Consider the following 20,463-nt stretch of genomic DNA (forward strand, 5'->3'; position numbering starts at 1 on the left):
AAAAAAAGTTATTTCCAGAGCCCTCTGGGGGATCTGCAGCATGTGAACATCTATCAATAAAAACACATTTATTAAAATTTGGTGGAGATTGGTACCTCTGAGCCACGTGCTTTGTGCCTATCTCCCCATGAGAAGTCCAAGGATTTCTTTCATGGTTTCCCTCTCTCCACCCTTCCCTTCCCTTGCCCCTAAATAAACTACCATCTTAATTAAAAAAAAAAAAGTTGGTTATGTGTCAGGCAGCCTACTAGGCACTATGGATACAAAGACAAAATAATAACAACAACAAAAAAGTCTGTAAGAAGCTTACATTTTATAGACAATAATATGTACAACATATACATATAAGTATATATAAAACAGGTATATACAAAAGTACATATATAATACATTTGTTCCAGGGGAGTTTCAAGCCAAAATCAGTTTCCTTATGCACCCAAAATGGCTCTGGAGTCTTAGAAATTGCCCTGTACTCTAACATAGGCCTAAGAAATCTTGTCATCTAAGGATGCTGAATGACATATACCACAGCTGAAAAACAACAAATCAGGCCCAGGCCCATAGTGCTCTCTAGGCTGGGTTTCCCAACACTTCCTAGGGAGCATCAGAATGTGTGGGAAATCTCCCTAACAGTCAAATTCTGGTAATCCATATTAGCAGAGGAGTGGCATGGATGCTGTAATGAGCACAGAGTAAAAAAAAAAATCACTTATTAGGAATGCATATGGCTTTTAAGAAACAGGTTTGCCTTTTCCTTAGGCTAATACAAAGTTTGCATTTCTTGAGCATATACTGGCTGAAGAGTAGGGGGAGGGGGCCTGAAAAACTGGTCTAGCAGAAGTCACCTTATATATAAAAATAGGAAATAGTTAATCCACAAAGTGATCAAACAATAAGCTAATAATCATTTTTCTCTTTAACTGAAGTAATTTCCTGACACCTTATAACTTTACTCTTTGAAATATACTACGACTCATTCCTTAAATGACCTGGGGTAAGTCACAAATTATGGGAGCTTATGTTTCCTCAACTATAAAACAAGGTGGTTAAACAAGTTTCTGCCAATCCTAAATCTGATGTAGTCCTATTCTATTTCTTCCTTTTTGCCTATGTTATACCTTCAGTCTCATGGGATAATGAAGATCCCTACAGATATAGTATTGCATTTCAGAAAAAATGCTGGACTTAAAAGACCTGGGTTTGAATCCTGCTTTATACTTCATATTATGCTATAAGAACAGAGTGAGGTCACACCCTAAATCTCATGGACTTTATTTGTTGAGATAATAATACTTGTACTGCCTAGTTCACAGGGTTGTGACTTTACAAACCTCAAAGCACTATATAAATGTGATTTATTATCATTGGTGTCTCCATAAACCTTTAATAAACCTAAATAAACCTTTGAAAAATATTTTTCTGAGCAAACTATCCAGATCCTAATAATTTTAGGTCTATAAATTCCAATAAAAAGTTATAGCTCTATAACCAAGATAGTGGGCCCCTTACTAGTTGTGTGACTTTAACCAAGGGACAGTCATATAACATTTCTAGACCTCAGCTCTTATCAGTAAAATGGAAAAAATGAACCTTATTTGCCAAGGGGCCAAGCCAGATGATTTCTTGAGGTTTTTTCCAGTTCAGAGATCTATTATTCAATTCTTATTATAAAGAGGATGAAGGAATATTAAAGGATGTTTAAAAAAACTTAAGTTCTAACTACAAAGTTAGAGGAAATTCAACTTGAAAGTTACAGCAACAGGTGGGTGGATTCACAAGATTTTCCTTTCTGTTACTTAAGGCTGCTTTTAAAAAAACAAACAAACAAAAAACCCCAAAGCAAAACACTGCTTTCAATTGGCTCCCAATGGGTGGCATGCTGGTTAGAGTGAGTTAGTTTCTTCTCAGCAGCCTTCCCTGCAGACTGCAGATTGCCTTAGTAACAGCAGAAGAGACCACAGCACCACCACCCCCCCCAAAAAAAAGAGAAAAAAAGGGGAAAGAAAAAGAAAAAAAAAGGATTCCGCCTTATGATTTATCCAAAGGTTACATCTCTCTTCTGAAAGATAAGACAATTTAATAGTAAATGAAAGATTACCATTTGACCACAAAGTGATAAGTAGCACACTGAATTCAGTTAATACCTTGAGTCATGAAGCAGTAACAAAAAACAATATTTAGAAGTCATTTCAAGAGGCAGGTGTTCAACTTCTGGATATAACTCCAAGACAGAACCTTGAAGACATTTATAAATGTAGAAGCAATATACTTCATAGTTATATGTCTTTAAATGCTAGGAATTTCACTTTTTAATAGAGATGGATTCATTAAGAATATTGAAGTTTTCTCTGTTGATAATTCTCTCAGGATTACTAAGAGGGGCATGGCACTCAGGTTCCCAACCTAAACTCTGGCAAGGTAATACACCAGAGTGTTTACTGTTGCATAGTCTCCTACATTATGTTTCTTCAGTCATTTTATTGCTACTAGTTTCATCCTCATTGGAACAATGTCCTGAATCATGATTGTCTTGCTTACTGCAAATATCACTATTTTTTCCATTTTGATTTGTTTCTTCTAACACAAGAATGTTTGTTTTTTCAATTATACAACCTTCTGTTTGTTCTTCTGAAATGACAAGGAGATTTTTCAATGGCTGACCAGAGAACCACTAATGAAGAAAGAGAACAGAAACAAAATAATTTAAAATCATTAAGTTAATATGGTTGTCAAACTATTTCTAGTATTCATTTTTTTGGCATATAAATACATGAAACCTAGAAGATTTAATTAAATTAAAGAAATGGAGACTAGAAAGTTTGAAATAGTCTGGATTATACTACTTCTTACATTTAAGATTTTAGGTAAGCATAATGAAAAGGACTGTTATCAGCATTCCATTTCTGATCTTCGTGCCTTCTTCTTTTTTGGGGGGGGGGGTAAGGCAATGAGGGTTAAGTGACTTGCCCAGGGTCACACAGCTAGTAAGTGTCAAGTGTCTCAGTCTGGATTTGAACTCAGATCCTCCTGACTCCAGAGCCAGTACTCTAGCCATTGCACCACCTAGCTGCCTTTTCCTTCCTTCCTTCATTTCTTTATCTACTTATCTATTTATTTATCTATCTTGTATCTATTTATTTTTTTGTTTAGAATTTTATCTTCCAAGATATATGTGAAAAAAAATTTTGACATCAAATTTTAAAAAATTTGTGTTCCAACTTCTCTTCCTCCCTCCCTTCCCACCCCCATCCCCAAGAATTCAAGCAATTCAATATAAGTTATACATGAGTAGTCGTGGAAACCATCCCCACATTAGTTAGGTTGTGAGAGAAAACAGTTAAAAAACAAAGCTTCAGATTAAGGAATTGTCAAAGAAAAAAAATTTTTAAAAAATGTGTTTCCATCTGTTTTCAGATACCATCAGTTCTTTCTCTGTAGATGGGCTACAATTTTCCTAAGTCCTTCAGGGTTATATTGGAACACTGCCCTTTGTGCCTTCTTATAGGACTTTTGCCATTCTTAGAAAAGATGATTTCAAAGTACTACTTCTTATGCTAAAATCTTCTTTTGATTCTCCTGGTACTTAGGCCTCTCTGTTCCTCATGTTTCATTTCTTAACCTGTGTACACCCTTGTATATATTACACAGAGGGTGGTGGGGTATACATTTCTGTAGGGCATGGATTGTTTTGTTTTACCATTGCATCTTCAGCACTCAGCTCAGTGTCTCGTATCTATTAAGTACTGAATAAATATCTGTTGAATTGTATAGGCTCTGAGAATACAAAGATGAAAAAAAAAGACAGTCCTTACACTCAACGAACTTGTACTCTACTGAAGGAGAAGTATGATATATATATATATATATATATAGATAGATATAGATATATATGTATAATATGTGGGCAGCTAGGTGGCACAATGGATAGAGCAATGGGCCTGGAGTTGGTTAGACTCATCTTTGTGACTTCAAATCCAGTCTCAGAAACTTCCTAGTTGTATGACCCCGGGCAAGTCATTTAACCCTGATTGCCTCAGTTCCTCATCTGTAAAAAGAGCTGCAGAAAGAAATGGCAAACCATGCCAGTACTTCTGCCAAGAAAACCCCAAATGCGGTCATGAAAATTCGGACATAACTGAAATGATTCAACAACAACAAAATATAATATAAAGCAGGCTATGACAGGGGCAAAGTAAAGATCCAAATTGCTCCAGGAAATTTGAGGAGGAAAAGGCCACTTTTAGCCAGTTTAGAGAAGTCTTCACAGGAAAAATGATGGCATCCAAGTTGAGCTATGAAGGAAGGTAAAGGTTCTAAAAGGCACAGATGAGGAAGGAGAGCTTCCAAGATCTGGGGATGCCATCTATGGGAAATGAATGTCAGGTTTGGTGAGTAGCTAATTGAGTTAAGGGTGGTTTGATACCAGAATGTTAGCAGCTTTAAAATCTGGGCTAAAGAGTTTGTATTTTATTAATTTTTTAAAATTTTTATTTATTTATTTATTTGTTTGTTTGTATTTTATTCTTGAAGCACATAGGGCTTCAGTGAAGGTTTCTGAGCAGGGAAATTACATATTCAGACCTGTCTTAAGAAGATCATTTTGGTAGCTATATGAAGGGTAGAATAGAGGGGAAGAGAATACAGGCAGAAAGATTTGTGAGAATGCAATAATAATTCAGGTGAGAGATAATAAGAACCTAAACTAGGCTGGTGACAGCATGAGTAGAGAAAAATATGTTGGTACTGGGCAATTAATTAAATGTAGGAGAAGGGAGACAGAAGAATCTGGGTAAATGGACATGGTACTATCAACAGAGATTAAGAAATTAAGAGGAAGAGCAGGTTTAAGTGGAAAGAATATGATTTCAGTTTTGGACATGTTAGATTCGATGTGGTAGAGGGAAATTCAGACCGAGATATATAATAGGCACCTGGAAATGTGGCACATGAGTTCTGGAGAGAGAATACTTAGGAACAGGTGAGATATGAAAGTAAAGATTACATATAGAGAAGGTCTGGGGAACACTCATGTTTAAAGGGTAGGAAGATAAACTAGAGAAATAAAACAAGAAGGAATTAACAGGTAGGGGAAGAACCAAAAGTGAATAGTGTCAAGGAAGCCAACAGAGAAGAAAATGTTCAGATGGAAGAGATGGTTGACAGTATAAAATGTTGAAGAAAGGCAAAAAGATGAGGACCAAGAAAAAACATAGCCATGCTCCATGTGCAATAATGTAGTGTTTCCCTAAAAGGTACCAAGAATTAATTGGGAGAAAGGATCTAAAGGCACAGGGCATTGATATAAAATAAGTGTATACAAAAAGGGCCCTTTGTGATATCCATAATGTAAAATTTAGGACACGAGCGGTCACCATTTCCTTCTACAGGTTTCTAACCGCAAGTTATTATGGAGGCCTAGATGTGTACTAGCTCTTATATCAGTTATCTCATACCTCTAAGTGTGACAATTTATTGTTATTTCATTTTCACAATATGCTTCAAAAACTTAAAATTGCAAAAACTAAGTGACACAGACTCTGGTTTGTCAGAGTGTGGCATTTGGTAGCAAATCCTGCTATTCTCTGTGATTTCTATTTGATCATATGGATTATATTGTTTATATGTTTACTGTAACTTAGAGGAAATGCCCAGACCAGCCCATGAGATTGTCTTTAGTAAATCTTAAAGATTCTATGGAATTCTAACATTCTCTAGGGTTTTTTTGGGGGCAGGGCAATTGGGGTTAAGTGACTTGCCCAGGGTCACACAGCTAGTAAGTGTTAAGTGTCTGAGGCCGGATTTGAACTCAGGTCCTCCTGAATCCGAGGCCGGTGCTCTATCCACTCTGCCACCTAGCTGCCCCTCTATTCTATAGATTTTTAACAATTTTTCGTCAGGGACCAGAATTCTGTACATTCTGTATCCCTCCAAAAGAAGAGGAAAAAAGTGCCACATACCTCAGCTATATTTGAAGGAGGTTTGTAAGATGGATAGAACATATGTTTTACCAATTTTAATAGATATTTTAAACCAAAAGATACGAGGATCAGTCCCATGAGAAATAGAGAGCAAACGACTATGATCAAGTTTTTTTGTTGATTACCTGAAAAAAAAAAATGGAAGTAAAATAAATTTAATAAGTGGCATTCTAGGAAGAGAAAAAAGTGAGTAAAATACACACAAACACACACATACTTCCATCCATCCATCCATCTATCTTACTGCTGCTCTTTGTCTTCCATCTCAGGCACTTTCTAATATACTACCATTATCACCCACTAAGCCTTCCCTTGTTTTTTTTTTTTGTTTTTTTTGTGGGGCAATGAGGGTTAAATGACTTGCCCAGGGTCACACTGCTACTAAGCATCAAGTGTCTGAGGCCGGATTTGAACTCAAGTTCTTCTGAATCGAAGGCCAGTGCTTTAACCACTGTACCACCTAGCTGCCCCGTGAGCCTTCCCTTGTAACAAATTTAATAGGTACCTCCCTTTGCCCTCAAAAAACAAACATATTTGTAGCATTCTGGTTAAACACAGTGATCTATGGGAGTTGGTTTCCAGTCCTGTATGACTTGTCTACTGAGAATCTCCTGGTTGGCTGTTCAACAATTATAATAATTGATAACATGAGTACTACTTATACCTAATAGAAGATGGGGAGATTTCCAGTCAGCAACCCCCTTGGATACAGACTTTTTCTAACCCAGTATAATTCAAGTGGAATTATTATTTCCCACATGGAATAGGGAACCAGTTAGGTTTGTACTATGGCCCTTGGAAGCCTTCCTTTAGCTTTGACTTTGTGAATTTTGAAAGGTCTGGAGAAAAGGTAGCATCACAATCTTCTACCAAAAAATGAGTGCCATCCCTGAAGCAGTATTGGTTAATGGAAGTAAAAATTCTGGCATTAAGATAATTTGAATATGGGGCAGCCAGGTGGCATAGTGGATAGAGCACCAATCCTGGAGTCAGGAGTACCTGAGTTCAAATCTGGCCTCGGACATTTAACACTTACTGGCTGTGTGACCCTGGGCAACTCACTTAACCCCAATTGCCTCACTAAAAAAAAAAAAAAAGATAATTTGAATACTCCGTGGAGAGAGGTTTCCAACAAGAAGATCAGTGTTGACTGTATGATTGTACAGTGTCCAGCGAAGAGGTGAAAAATGAAACTGCTAAAGTAGATTTGCCAAACTGTATTATGCCTTAATGAGGCTTATCTAATAGCCTTTCACCAGACTGAAACTGTAGGTAAAAGTAAGAAATTAATTTCTGTTCTAACCACTCTGTAATGCAAGTTTTGACATTTCATATTCCCTTTTCTGTGTGTGATATAAATAGTAACCTTTCCCAAGACACACTGGGTAGGGCTGATAAGTCAGTGAACATGAGAATGGGGGGATTGGGGGAGTAGAGAAGAAGGGAGTTAAGAAGCATAAGAATTTGTGACTGGGTAAGGGAAGAGAGGAGGAACAGGGGAGCCAAAGTAGTCTGGCAGAAATTAGGTATGAACTAACATCTCATACTAAAAATCAAGATAAATTACAAATGGGTGCATGACTTAGACATCAAGGGTAATATCATAAATTGGAGGAGCAAGGAAGAAATTATCCATCATAGCTATGGAGATAGATAAGGGAAGAGTTCATTATCAAACAAGAGACAGAAGAGGATCAGAGAAGGAAAAATGGACAATTTTGATGAAATAAAATTAAAAAGTTTTTTGCACAAACAAGACCAAATTTAGCTACAATTAAAAGAGAGGCAGGCAAATAGGTAGGTATAAATCTTTGTGGCAAGTTGTCTGATAAAAATCCCATTTCTAAGATATATAGGTTTATTTATTTAGAATTTTTCCCCACCTTACATGTAAAAACAAATTGTTAACACCGATTTTTAAAACTTTGTGTTCCCTAATGCATTGTTGGTGGAGCTGTGAACTGATCCAATCATTCTGGAGAGCAATTTGGAATTATGCCCAAAGGGTGATAAAGCTGTCCATACCCTTTGACCCAGCAATACCACTTTTGGGTCTTTTTCCCAAAGAAATCATGGAAAGGGGAAAGGGACCCACATGTACAAAAATATTTATAGCTGCTCTTTATGTGGTGGCAAGGAATTGGAAGTTGAGGGGATGCCCATCAACTGGGGAATGGCTGGACAAGTTGTGGTATATGAATACAATGGAATACTATTGTGCTGTAAGAAATGATGAGCAGGAAGAGTTCAGAGAAACCTGGAGGGTCTTGCGTGGGCTGATGATGGGTGAGATGAGCAGAACCAGAAGAACATTGTACACAGTATCATCAACACTGAGTGTTGATCTACTGTGATGGACTATATTCTTCTCACCAATGCAATGGTACAGAAGAGTTCCAGGGAACTCATGATAGAAGAGGATCTCCAAATCCAAGAAAAAAAAAAAAGAACTGTGGAGTATAGATGCTGAATGAACCATACTATTTCTTTTGTTTTTGGTGCTGATGTTTTTTCTATTTTGAGGATTTTCATCATTGCTCTGATTCTTCTCTTATAACATGACTAATGCAGAAATAGGATTAATGTTATTATGTGTATATAAATATAAAAAAAAAATATATATATATATACACGTATATATATATAACCTATGTCAGATTACCTGCTGTCTAGGGAAGGGGGGAGGGAGAAAAATCTGAAATTGAAAAGCTTGTATAGACAAAAGTTGAGAACTATCTTTACATGTAATGGGAAAAAATAAAATACTTTATTAATTTAAAAAAAAACATTTTGTGTTCCAAATTCTCTTCCTCCTTCCCTACCTGCCCCCCTTAAGAACTCAAGCCAATTCTAAAATATATTTGATGAATTTTTAGCTAGGTTAAGTCCATTAACTGTGGGTATCCGTCAAGGCTCCTAATGTCTCCTAAGCTATTATTATTGTTTTGTTTTGTTTTTTGGGGATGGGGCAATGAGGGTTAAGTGACTTGCTCAGGGTCACACAGCTAGTAAGTGTCAAGTCTCTGAGGCCAGATTTGAACTCATGTCCTCCTGAATCTAGGGCTGGTGCTTCATCTACTGTGCCACCTAGTTGCCCCACTATTATTACTGTTAAACACCACTATGCCATTTAAATTAGTTTTTTTTTTTTGGCGAGGCAATTGGGGTTAAGTGACTTGCCCAGGGTCACAGAGTTAGTGTCTTGGACCCTCTTCTCCTTCTATTTATTTAATCTGAACAGGAATGCACACTATAACATGCCTAATAAGCGATGACTCTGGTTAAAGCACCGGCCCTGAATTCAGGAGTACCTGAGTTCAAATCCGGCCTCAGACACTTGACACTTATTAGCTGTGTGACCCTGGGCAAGTCACTTAACCCCCATTGCCTGCAAAAAAAAAAATAAGTGATGACTCAGTCAGTCTTTAAAGACCTCCACTGAAGCATCCCAAGCCTGCCTAGATAGCCCTACACCAAGCATAACTTAGCATCTTTATATCTTCCAGACATTGGTCCTAGTTTTGCCCTATGAAGTCAAGAAAAGCATGTCAAACCCTTTGTTAAGGGTTAAAATTCTAGCTAAACTGTCTAAAATATCTAATGAGTGGTCGCCAATAAATTATAAGCTTTAGCAAGAGTTAGACTTTTAAGCATTTATTAAGGAGAATAAGAATTTGGTAAAGAGAGAGAAAGGCCTAGATTCCTATCTATTAAAGGGAGAGCACATTTCTAGCTCCGCTCTCCACCAGAGTCCTCAGGAAAGAGCCCGAGACTGAGCGCCAGTCTCTGCCTTCCTCCTCCCACTAGCCTGCGTCACTTCCTGACGCCAAAGAAAAGACTCCTGGTCTTGCCCTCAAAGACCTTCGTTTCATGGGCGGAACTCTTCTACAGTAAGTCTCCAGCAGGTGGCGTCATTCCAATCATTACACCTTCTTCCATGTGACAAGCCCTTCAAATACTTGACAATGGATATCATCCCCTTCTTTGAAAATCCTTTCTTCTCCAGGCCAAAGTCCCTCAGTTCCTTCCACCAATCGTTATACAGTATTGTCTTTAGCCCCCTCACCATCCTGAATCCACTCTTCTGTGTGCTTCCTAGCTTATCAAGGTCCCTCCTAAAATACAGCACCAAGTAAAGAATACTTCAGATGTGGTCTGCTTGGGACTATCACCTCTTAAGTGCTGGACAGTATGCCTTTCTTAACATAGACTATACTAGCAATTTAGCAGAGATAAATGTAAAAATAAAAAATCTTAAGTTAGGATGAGGACTGGCTGATAATAAATCTTTTTTAAAAATTAAAAAAAAATTTTTTTGTGGGAGGCAATGGGGATTAAGTGACTTGACCAAGGTCACACAGCTAGTAAGTATCAAGTATCTGAGGCCAGATTTGAACTCGGGTCCTCCTGAATCTAGGGCCAGTATTCTATCCACTGTGCTACCTAGCTGCCCCCTGATAATAATTCTTAAGAAAAAGATCATGGGTTTTAGTGATTTGCAAGCTCAATTTAAGTCAATGTTATGACAAGATGGCCAAAAAAATTTAATGCCATCTGAAGTTGTGTTAAGAGCCTCTTGGACTGCAGAAAGATTTCAAATCTGTCTGAGTCAGAGCACATCTATAGCAGTGTATTTAGTTCCATGTACCATATTTCAGGATAGAAACTTGTTGACTAATGACCATACCCTAAGGATTAGTTACTGGAGACTTGGAGAAGAGAAAAACTGTCTGAGGGTGGGTGATTAGGGCATGATAGCTATTTTCAAATATTTGAAGAGTTGTCACGCAGAAGAGGGATTAGGGATTGTTTTTGGCTCCTGAGTGTAGAACTAGAAGCAATGAGTGAAAATTGCAGAGAGACAGCTCTAGGATTGAAGTAAGGATAAAAGTTCCTAAAAATGAGCACTATCCAAGGGGGAAAGTTCTAACTTAGGAAGTAATTGATAACTCCTCATGGAAGGTTATTAAGCAGAGGTGGGAAGACCACTAGGTGATTTGTAGAGGAAAGTTTTGGTTGATTCCATTCAAATTCTGCTTGAATGATTTATTCTGTATAGAAAACATTTAGAAGCTTGTTTTTTTAAAAAATACTATAGAAGACCTTATGAAAAAATAGCTATGTTGTTTAACAAACTTAATGTCTCCTAAGCTATTATTATTGTTTTGTTTTGTTTTTTGGGGGTGGGGCAATGAGGGTTAAGTGACTTGTTCAGGGTCACACAGCTAGTAAGTGTCAAGTGTCTGAGGCCAGATTTGAACTCAGGTCCTCCTGAATCCAGGGCTGGTGCTTCATCTACTGTGCCACCTAGCTGCCCCGCTATTATTACTGTTAAACACCACTATGTCATTTAAATTATTTATTTTTTTTTGGCGAGGCAATTGGGGTTAAGTGACTTGCCCAGGGTCACACAGCTAGTAAGTGTCAAATATCTGAGGCTGGATTTGAACTCAGGTCCTCCTGACTCCAGGGCTGGTGCTCTATCCACTGCACCACCTAGCTGCCCCCAGATTAGTTTTCTATAAGCACATAGTCCATAAATTCACATCCTAAAAATTAATATAATTTCTTAGAAAGATCTTATTATGTGCTTTTATTATATTCTCAGTCAAAAAAGTACACTGGTCTCTAACATATCTAATAGAGATAATAGAATTAAGTAAACAATTCTTTAAATAGCACCTATAATTACCACTTGAGGCGACACAATGAGACAAAGACATCTTATATGCTAAAAAGAACCAACAAAATAATAAAGTGACAAACTAAAATATCTTAATTACATTAAGAAGCAATATGCAGGGCAGCTAGGTGACGCAGTGGACAGAGAACCAGCCCTGGAGTCAGGAGGACCTGAGTTCAAATCCGACCTCAGACACTTAACACTTACTAGCTGTGTGACCCTGGGCAAGTCACTTAACCCCAATTGCCTCATGAAGAAGAAGCAGCAGCAGCAGCAGCAATATGCAAGAGATTTGAAAGAGCATATGGTAAGTCAGATACTAAGGATTTATGGGGGGAAACAAAAATATGGGGACATTGGTTGAAATAATATAGAATTCATTGATTAACACAATGGAGCCAACCACAGTTCCCAGACTCATGATGAAATATACTATCCACTGCCAGTTAGAGAGGAACTCAACTCAGAGCACAGACTGAAGCTATTTTTTTTTTGATATGTCTAAGGAGGGGATTTGTTTTCCTTAAACACACACACACACTATATATATATATGTATATATGTATATATATGTATATATATGTATGTGTATGTATGTGTATATATATGTATGTATATATATGTGTGTGTGTGTATATATATATATATATATATATATATATATATATATATATATATATATATATATATATATATATATATATATATATATTTGGGCCCAGTTTTATTTTTCTTGCTTTTTCAATGGGTGGGAAAGGGGGAAGTGGGAGGGAGAGAATTTAAAATGGAAAACAATTGACTTAAAAAAAGAAAAAGGAAAAAGAAATAATATGGAGTTCAAAACCCAAGCTAACTTTCATGAAGCATTTGAAAGACTTCTTACATACTTATTAAATGACAAAAAAAAAATAACGAAACACTGTCTTTAAGCAATTTCATAAGTGTATCCTGAAAAACTACTTAAAAGACTTAAGCTTAACATTAATTCATCTAGTGGTATATAGTTGAAGGGAGGAGAAAAGGGAACATTTTAATAGCAATTATCAATAATCTAAAATTGTTTTAGTTCCAGGAGACTGTAATGCCTTTGTATATTTGAATAAAATAATTTTTATCAAGTTCATTTATAATACAGATACACATAAAAAAATCTCCACTGACCTGGTGTTATTTTACTACATACAACATTACTAAATTCACTGCTTTTGTTGTTCTTGTCACTCTCAAGAAGTGCTTTGACTTTGAAACAATACAGAACCAGGGGCTGCAAATCAGAAACTTTACATAATTTCTCTTTTACTATCATTTTGTTCTGTAAAGAAAAAAAAAGGGAAAAGTTTACACAAACATTTTAATATAGGAGTCAACTCTCAATTACGTCAATGTGAAATATCCATTTTGTGGATAATGAGTACCAAGTATTTAATTCGAAACTGACCTCTACTTAGCATTCAGTTTGGAGTCAGAAGACTCCATCAGTATTACTAATGAGTTCAATGGCTTTGAACAAATCATGTAACCTCTCTTGAGGCTTCAGTTTTCTCATCTGTAAACTGGGGGTGAATATATTTATGCAGCCTATCTCACAGGTTGTTGTGAAGATCAAATATATAAAGTGCTTTATTATTATTATTCTGGTGTGTGTGTGCTGCCATTGCATTAGGTGATAAGGTTTCAAAGAATGCAAATTGCATAGTTTGCACAGAAGGTGAGAAGTTAAATTTGTTCCTGCCAAAAAAGAAAAATTCTGTAAACTAAGTTATATCTAGCTGTGAAATGATTATCTTTTACTATATTGGATTAATCCATGCTACTGTTTCTTTTCTCAAACATGGTCAATTGAAAGCTGACTAATTCTCAAGTGAAAGATGTCTGCTACTGAGCAATAATGACGGTGGATTCTGAGGATCAAGTGACTATATCACTTCAATTTGCTCAGACTTGCAACAGGAGGTAAAAAAACTGAATTCACTATTCCTAACTATCAGCATCTTCAGAGACTGCTTTTCTGATTCTTATTTCAGAGAGGAAAAGCAATCTGGGGAAACAGATTAACTGATGTCCTATACCGTCAATGGTACCATTTCCTCTACCTGTGATTGAGTTAATTGTAAAGCCTTAAAGTTCAAGCATTACTCCAAATTTACAACTTCAAATTGTTAGAATGCAAACTCCTTGAGATTAGAGATGGTTTTTTTCTTTATATCTGCATTCCTAGGACCAATAGGGGATATAGTAGGCATTGGTTGATATCTCTAACACATAGTTAATCTAGTTAAGATGAACCTCATGGGGACAGCTAGGTGGCGCAGTGGATAGAGCACCGGCCCTGGAGTCAGGAGGACCTGAGTTCAAATGCAGCCTCAGACACTTAACACTTACTAGCTGTGTGACCGTGAGCAAGTCACTTAACCCCAATTGCCTCACTAAAAAAAAAAAAAAAGATGAACCTCATGAACTCTTAAATTGAGAAATAGTATTCATGTTTTTACCTCAATATTTGAAGCATTTTCCCAGTAAGTAACTTCATAAATTAATGGATAATCCTGGCTCATTGGAATTTTTTCAGATTTTCCGGAATTCTCCCTAATGTAGACAGATAATGAATCCTCACTGGATTTTACTTCTATGCTTGGAGGATCTATTCTGGCTAGATATATTTTATGGAGAGAAAAAAAATCTTATTAGAAAAATAAAAATTAAAAGTACTCACATTAATAAAAGAATTATAACATTAATCTGCTTACTTTTAATGTTAGTATCAAGTTTTCTCTCAGACCAAAAAGATGTGATAGTTCCATTTGAAGCTCGTACACGCAGATAAAAAATTCCTTCTTTGATTTCTTTTGATAAGTCACATTGTCGACTTATGATATTTTTACAATCAGATATAGTTTTCCATTTATTGGAGTAGTCAGCTGGACTTCTTTTATAATAGCCACTATAAAACAAAGTGTAATTTACTTAAAAAAAATCAACAGTATTAGAATTAAACACATTAGACCTTTATAAAGTTTAGAAATAATTTTACTCATATCACTCATTTTTATCATTTAATAGTATAAACAAATCATGGGTCCATAAATCAGATTTTTAAATGCCCCTGACAAAATATTCCTGGCTTATTTTCAGTTTCTCAAAATGTCTGAAGTGTTTACTATCTACTCCTTGAAAAATTCTCCTCTCCAAACTAAAAAAAAAAAAAGTTATTATGTGCCTACTGTATACAGACCATCATTTTAGGCACTAGGAAACGCAAAATTTGCAGAAGACATGGTCCTTGCCCTTAGGAAGTTTGTAGTTTATTAGGGGAAGGGACAATAATCATAAATAACTATTACTGTTAAATGAAATTTAAGTTCATTAGAAACACACAGTGTGGGGCAGCTAGGTGGCACAGTGGATAGAGCACCGGCCCTGGAGTCAGGAGTACCTGAGTTCAAATCCGGCCTCAGACACTTAACACTTACTAGCTGTGTGACCCTGGGCAAGTCACTTAACCCCAATTGCCTCACTAAAAAAAAAAAAAAAGAAAGAAAGAAAGAAACACACAGTGCTATGTGAGATCTGAGAATGATTTTAGGAGGCTTCCTGGTAGCAGTGACATTTACATTGGCTTTTACAGGATGATTAGGTATTCAAGAGAAGAATGAAGCATTTTAGGTACATGGAGCAATATAAGAAAAGGAACATGGGGTAAGGAGATAATGAGTGGTTTGGTTTGGCTGAAATAAAAAGTATATGGAGGGGGCAGCTAGGTGGCTCAGTGGATAGAGCACTGGCCCTGGATTCAGGAGGACCTGAGTTCAAATCCAGCCTCAGACACGTGACACTTAATAGCTGTGTGACCCTGGGCAAGTCACTTAACCCTCATTGCCCTGCAAAAAAAGAAAGAAAAAAAAAGTATATGGAGGGGAATAATATGAAATGGATCTTGAAGAGTAGATTGCCAGTTTGGAAATGGTTTTGCTCCCAGGGAAAAGAATACAAACTTTATGTAGTCAGTAAGGAGCAACTTGAAAGGCCTTGAGCAGAGGAATGATGCGACCTGGTCAATAAGGAAGATGTCTGGATATAATGTGAAGGGCTACTTGAAGGGGAGAGAAAATGGAGGTAGAAGACCTGCGAGGAGCCTTTTGCGATAATCCCACCAGGTGATAAAAGATGGCCTGTGCTAGGATGGTAGAAGCAGAAACGGAGAAGTAGTGATGGATTCAAAAGATATAGAACTAGAATTGATAAGACTTGGTAAATGATGTAAGATACAAGAGAACACATCAAAATTTCCAACATGGAGAAAATAGGTGATCAGTGGTACCACTAAGAGATTGCTGTTATAGGCTCTCAAAGTTAAAAGGGACTACAGAAGTCATCTAGTTCAAGCTATATCTAAGCAAGAATCCTTTTATAACATGCTAGTCAGGGACGACTATGTGGCTTGAAGACTGTTAGTGATAGAGAACTCATTCTTTATATCTCTCTAGCATTTTATACTGTTTACGACCTGGATAATCTTCCTCCTTGGAATTCTCCTTTTACCTGTCTGACCATTCCTTTGTCATCTTTCCTAAACATCTAACGAAGAGCAGACCATAAGGCTCTTTCCTGTGCCTTTTTCTTCGTTTCTCTATTCGCTTAAATGGTGATCTCATTGGCTCCCATGGATTCAATTATGATCTCTATGCAAATAATTCCCAGAGCTGTACAAAGTGTTCCAAAGAGTCTTAGTACACTTTTTTGCGGAGGCGGGGCAAAGAAGGTTAAGTGACTTGCCCAGGGTCACACAGCTAGTAAGTGTCAAGTGTCTAAGACTGGATTTGAACTTAGGTCCTCCTGAATCCAGGGCCAGTGTCTTATCCACTGCGCCACCTAGCTGCCCCTTAGTGCCCTTTTTTTTTGGTGGGGCAATGAGGGTTAAGTGACTTGCCCAGGGTCACACAGCTAGTAAGTGTCAAGTGTCTGAGGCTGGATTTGAACTCAGGTCCTCCTGAATCCAGGGCCAGTGCTTTATCCACTGCGCCACCTAGCTGCCCCCCCTTAGTGCACTTTTAAGCTTTAATAATTTCAGAAGTATAAATGCTACAAGCTTTTAAAAAAAATTTAAGGGTTAATTATTAAAAATGGTAAAATATTGACATTTCTTATTAAAATTCAATACAATCACCATCATACACTATACAAAGCTCTAGTTGATATTGGAACTTTGTAAATATTTTTATCAGCTGCTCTTTAGAGACTGAAAGAATTATATTTATAATCCTAGCTTTAAGATCACCCAAAGAGTGAAATTTTTGTTTTGTTTTGTTATTTATTTATTTATTTATTTATTTTTTCTGTTACATGTAAAGATAGTTCTCAACTTTTGTTTATACAAGCTTTCCAATTTCAGATTTTTCTCCCTCCCTCCCCTCCCTCCCCCTCCCCTAGACAGCAGGTAATCTGATATAGGTTTTATATATATATATATATATAATATATATACACACATAATAACATTAATCCTATTTCTGCATTAGTCATGTTATAAGCGAAAAATCAGAGCAATGATGAAAAACCTCAAAATAGAAAAAACAAAGGCACCAAAAACAAAAGAAACAGCATGGTTCATTCAGCATCTATACTCCATATTTTTTTTTTTTCCTGGATTTGGAGATCCTCTTCTATCATGAGTTCCCTGGAACTCTTCTGTACCATTGCATTGGTGAAAAGAATATAGTTCCTCACAGTAGATCAACACTCAATGTTGATGATACTGTGTACAATGTTCTTCTGGTTCTGCTCATCTCACTCATCATCAGCCCACGCAAGACCCTCCAGGTTTCTCTGAACTCTTCCTGCTCATCATTTCTTACAGCACAATAGTATTCCATTGTATTCATATACCACAACTTGTCCAGCCATTCCCCAATTGATGGGCATCCCCTCAACTTCCAATTCCTTGCCACCATATAAAGAGCAGCTATAAATATTTTTGTACATGTGGGTCCCTCTCCCCTCTCCATGATTTCTTTGGGAAAGACCCAAAAGTGGTATTTCTGGGTCAAAGGGTATGGATAGCTTTATCGCCCTTTGGGCATAATTCCAAATTGCTCTCCAGAATGGCTGGATCAGTTCACAGCTCCACCAACAATGCATTAGTGTTCCAATTTTCCCACAGCTTCTCCAACATTTATTATTTTCCTTTTTTGTCATTTTAGCCAATCTGATAGGTGTCAGGTGGTACCTCAGAGTTGTTTTAATTTGTACAAAGAGTGAAATTTTGATGCATATGAGAGTTCTGTCATGACTCCCCATAAGAAAAAAAACTAATCGAGATAGCTCAGATGACTGGGGTGGCCTACACAAGAGGATCTGCCTTTTTGAACTAATGCCTTATACTGTTTTGAGAAAGTGTCATCTAAATACTATCACACATATATACCAGGGTGCCTTGTCTTGTTAAAATTAAAATTTTATTATTCAGAATTCACGTAACTTCATAAACGTAAAAGACATTTACAAATGAAACTTTTGAATGATATTTTTCTAAGTTTGAAGCATTTATACTTCTAAATTTATTAGAGCTTAAAAATGCTCTATAACCTTTGGGAGGTCCTCTATTTTCAGCCCTAGTCTCTCTCCCGAGGACCTGTCCTACCCACTAAACATTTTGAACTAGACGTCCCAAAGGCACCTCAAAGTCGACATAGCCTAAGAGAACTTCTTATCATTCCCCCCCAATCTATCCCTCTTCACAACCTCCTTATTATTGTCAAGGGCATTTGCACCCTCCCAGACTTGCAACTTCATTGTTGTACTTGTCTTATCACACTCACTCACCCCACAGAGTTGATTAGTTGCCAGATTTTGTAATTTTTATCTCCATAACATCTCTGCTATATAGCCCCTTCTTTTAACTCATACAGACCGCACTCTGTTTCAGGCCGTCATTAGCTTTCACCTATATTACTGCGAGAGCTCCCTGACTGATGTCCCAGACTCGTCTCTGTCTACTCCAATATATCCTCCTCTGCTCCTAAAGTGATTTTCCTAAAGTACAGATTTGGCCACATCACTCCTCAACTCAATAAACGCTAGTGGCTCTGTACTACCTCTAGGGCCAAACATAAATTCCTTTGGCCTTTGAAGCTCATCCCATCTGTCTCTCTTCTTCCTAGTGTTCTTTTGTTTTATTCCCCTCCATGAACTTTATGGTCCAGCCGTATTGGCTTGCTTGCTGTTCCTCACACACAATGCTCCATCTCCCATCTCCATGACTTTGCCCTGCCCTGGCTGTCCCCCATGCTTAGAATACTCTCCATTTCAATACTCTTCACCTCTGTTTCTTAGAATTCCCCTCTTCCTTCAAAACCCAGCTCAACACCACTTTTTCCAAGACTTTCCTGGCCTTTCTTGCAGGTAGTGTTACCATCTATGGTTACTTTTTAATCTACTTTGTATCTATCATATAGACTGATTTGTTAACAGGTTTTCTCCCTTATCAGAATGTAAGCTTCTTGAGGGCGGGCATTGTTTTGGCTTTCTTTTTTTATCTTTTTGCCAGTGACTGACACATGTTAAGTGCTTAATAAAGGCTCATTGCTCATTGATTGCCCAGCTATTCTAATTTTAGATGGTTCTGGGTATTTTCCCTTTTATTGGGCTGAAATCAATAATTTTCACTCACTGTTGCTGTTTCTACCTCTTACCTTGAACAGATCTCTCTGACTGCTCCTTTAACTTCTCCTATACTGCCTCTCCTTCTTCCTTCCTCATTAATCACATGCTCAAGGTTCATATTTATTCCCCTGTTCCATTCTTTCTAAATTCTTTTTCTTGGTGACCTGATCCTATCTGACAGTTTCAATCATGTGTGCTATGCTGAGGATTCAAATCCATACGTTCAACTTCCCTCAACCAATCATACAGTACCTAATCCCGTGTCTCTTCCATATTTCCTGATCCCCTCAAACTCAACTTGATCTTGGCTCTTATTTCTCAGATGGCCTTAGGTCCTCATTTATGCTTGTCCCAGATCATCTTCCTGAAGTGCTACTCTACTTCTGCTACAAAATCCTCCAAAGACCTCCAGATTATGGCCTGAAAAAGATGAGCTACTCATTTTAAAATCTTTTTGCCCTGGAGCTGGGCTTTCCTGACTGGGCAGAGTAACCTGCCTCAAATCACACTTTTCCACACCTCTTTTCCAGTTATGCCTTCCTACTTCTATTATACCCTCTGAACCAAACCTCCAGACACTATACCTTGTTGGAGCTAAGCCACTCAGCTTTTGAACTGCTGGTGGGAACAACACTGTCTTGTTCAGGGAGAGCCCTATGTTTAGATAGCTCCAGACATCCAGCCATGCTTAATAAATACTTTCTCATTCATTCATCTTTCTCCCCAAGACAACTCCCTATCTCAGTCTATAAAGTTATTATTCATTGATCCAGGTTCAAGAAATTAATAATGTGTGACTTTTCCTTTTCCCTGATCCTCTCTATATAAATGTTTATGGAATCCTGTAGTCGCTTCCTTTGAAATGTGTCATTTGTCTCTTATGAATGACAATACCATCCCATTACCTAACCTAGACTCACCTTACTTCATGCTAGCTTCCTAAATGATCTTTGCTTTGTTTCTCCCAAACAAATTCATCGTATATACTGCTGACACATTACTCTTCCTAAAATATAAATTTTATTATGTCACTGCCCTGTTAAAAAACCTCTTGATTTTAAAAGAATAAATGCAAATTTCTCCATAAAGCATTCAAGTTTTTGCACAATCTGCAGCCATTCTACCCATCAAAGCCTCTCTTCT

General features: G+C 37.2%; 1 protein-coding gene across 2 annotated transcripts in view; it reads right to left on the reverse strand.

Moving 5' to 3' along the window:
- Nucleotides 1-300: 300 nt before the first annotated feature.
- IFNAR1 (interferon alpha and beta receptor subunit 1) overlaps nt 301-20,463 on the reverse strand; it is a 57,862-nt gene continuing 37,699 nt past the window's right edge. The window contains exons 7-11 of one of the 2 annotated variants that reach the window (XM_043997702.1): nt 14,409-14,602; nt 14,154-14,311; nt 12,823-12,973; nt 5,958-6,103; nt 301-2,671 (exon numbers count right to left, since the gene is read on the reverse strand). In XM_043997702.1, coding sequence (XP_043853637.1) covers nt 2,459-2,671; nt 5,958-6,103; nt 12,823-12,973; nt 14,154-14,311; nt 14,409-14,602 — 862 coding nt within the window. In that variant the 3' untranslated portion in view covers nt 301-2,458. The remainder of the gene's footprint in view (nt 2,672-5,957; nt 6,104-12,822; nt 12,974-14,153; nt 14,312-14,408; nt 14,603-20,463) is intronic. The other variant, XM_043997703.1, reaches the window with a different exon arrangement.

The sequence above is a fragment of the Dromiciops gliroides genome, chromosome 3 (assembly GCF_019393635.1).
Source record: "Dromiciops gliroides isolate mDroGli1 chromosome 3, mDroGli1.pri, whole genome shotgun sequence".
NCBI lineage: Eukaryota > Metazoa > Chordata > Mammalia > Microbiotheria > Microbiotheriidae > Dromiciops > Dromiciops gliroides.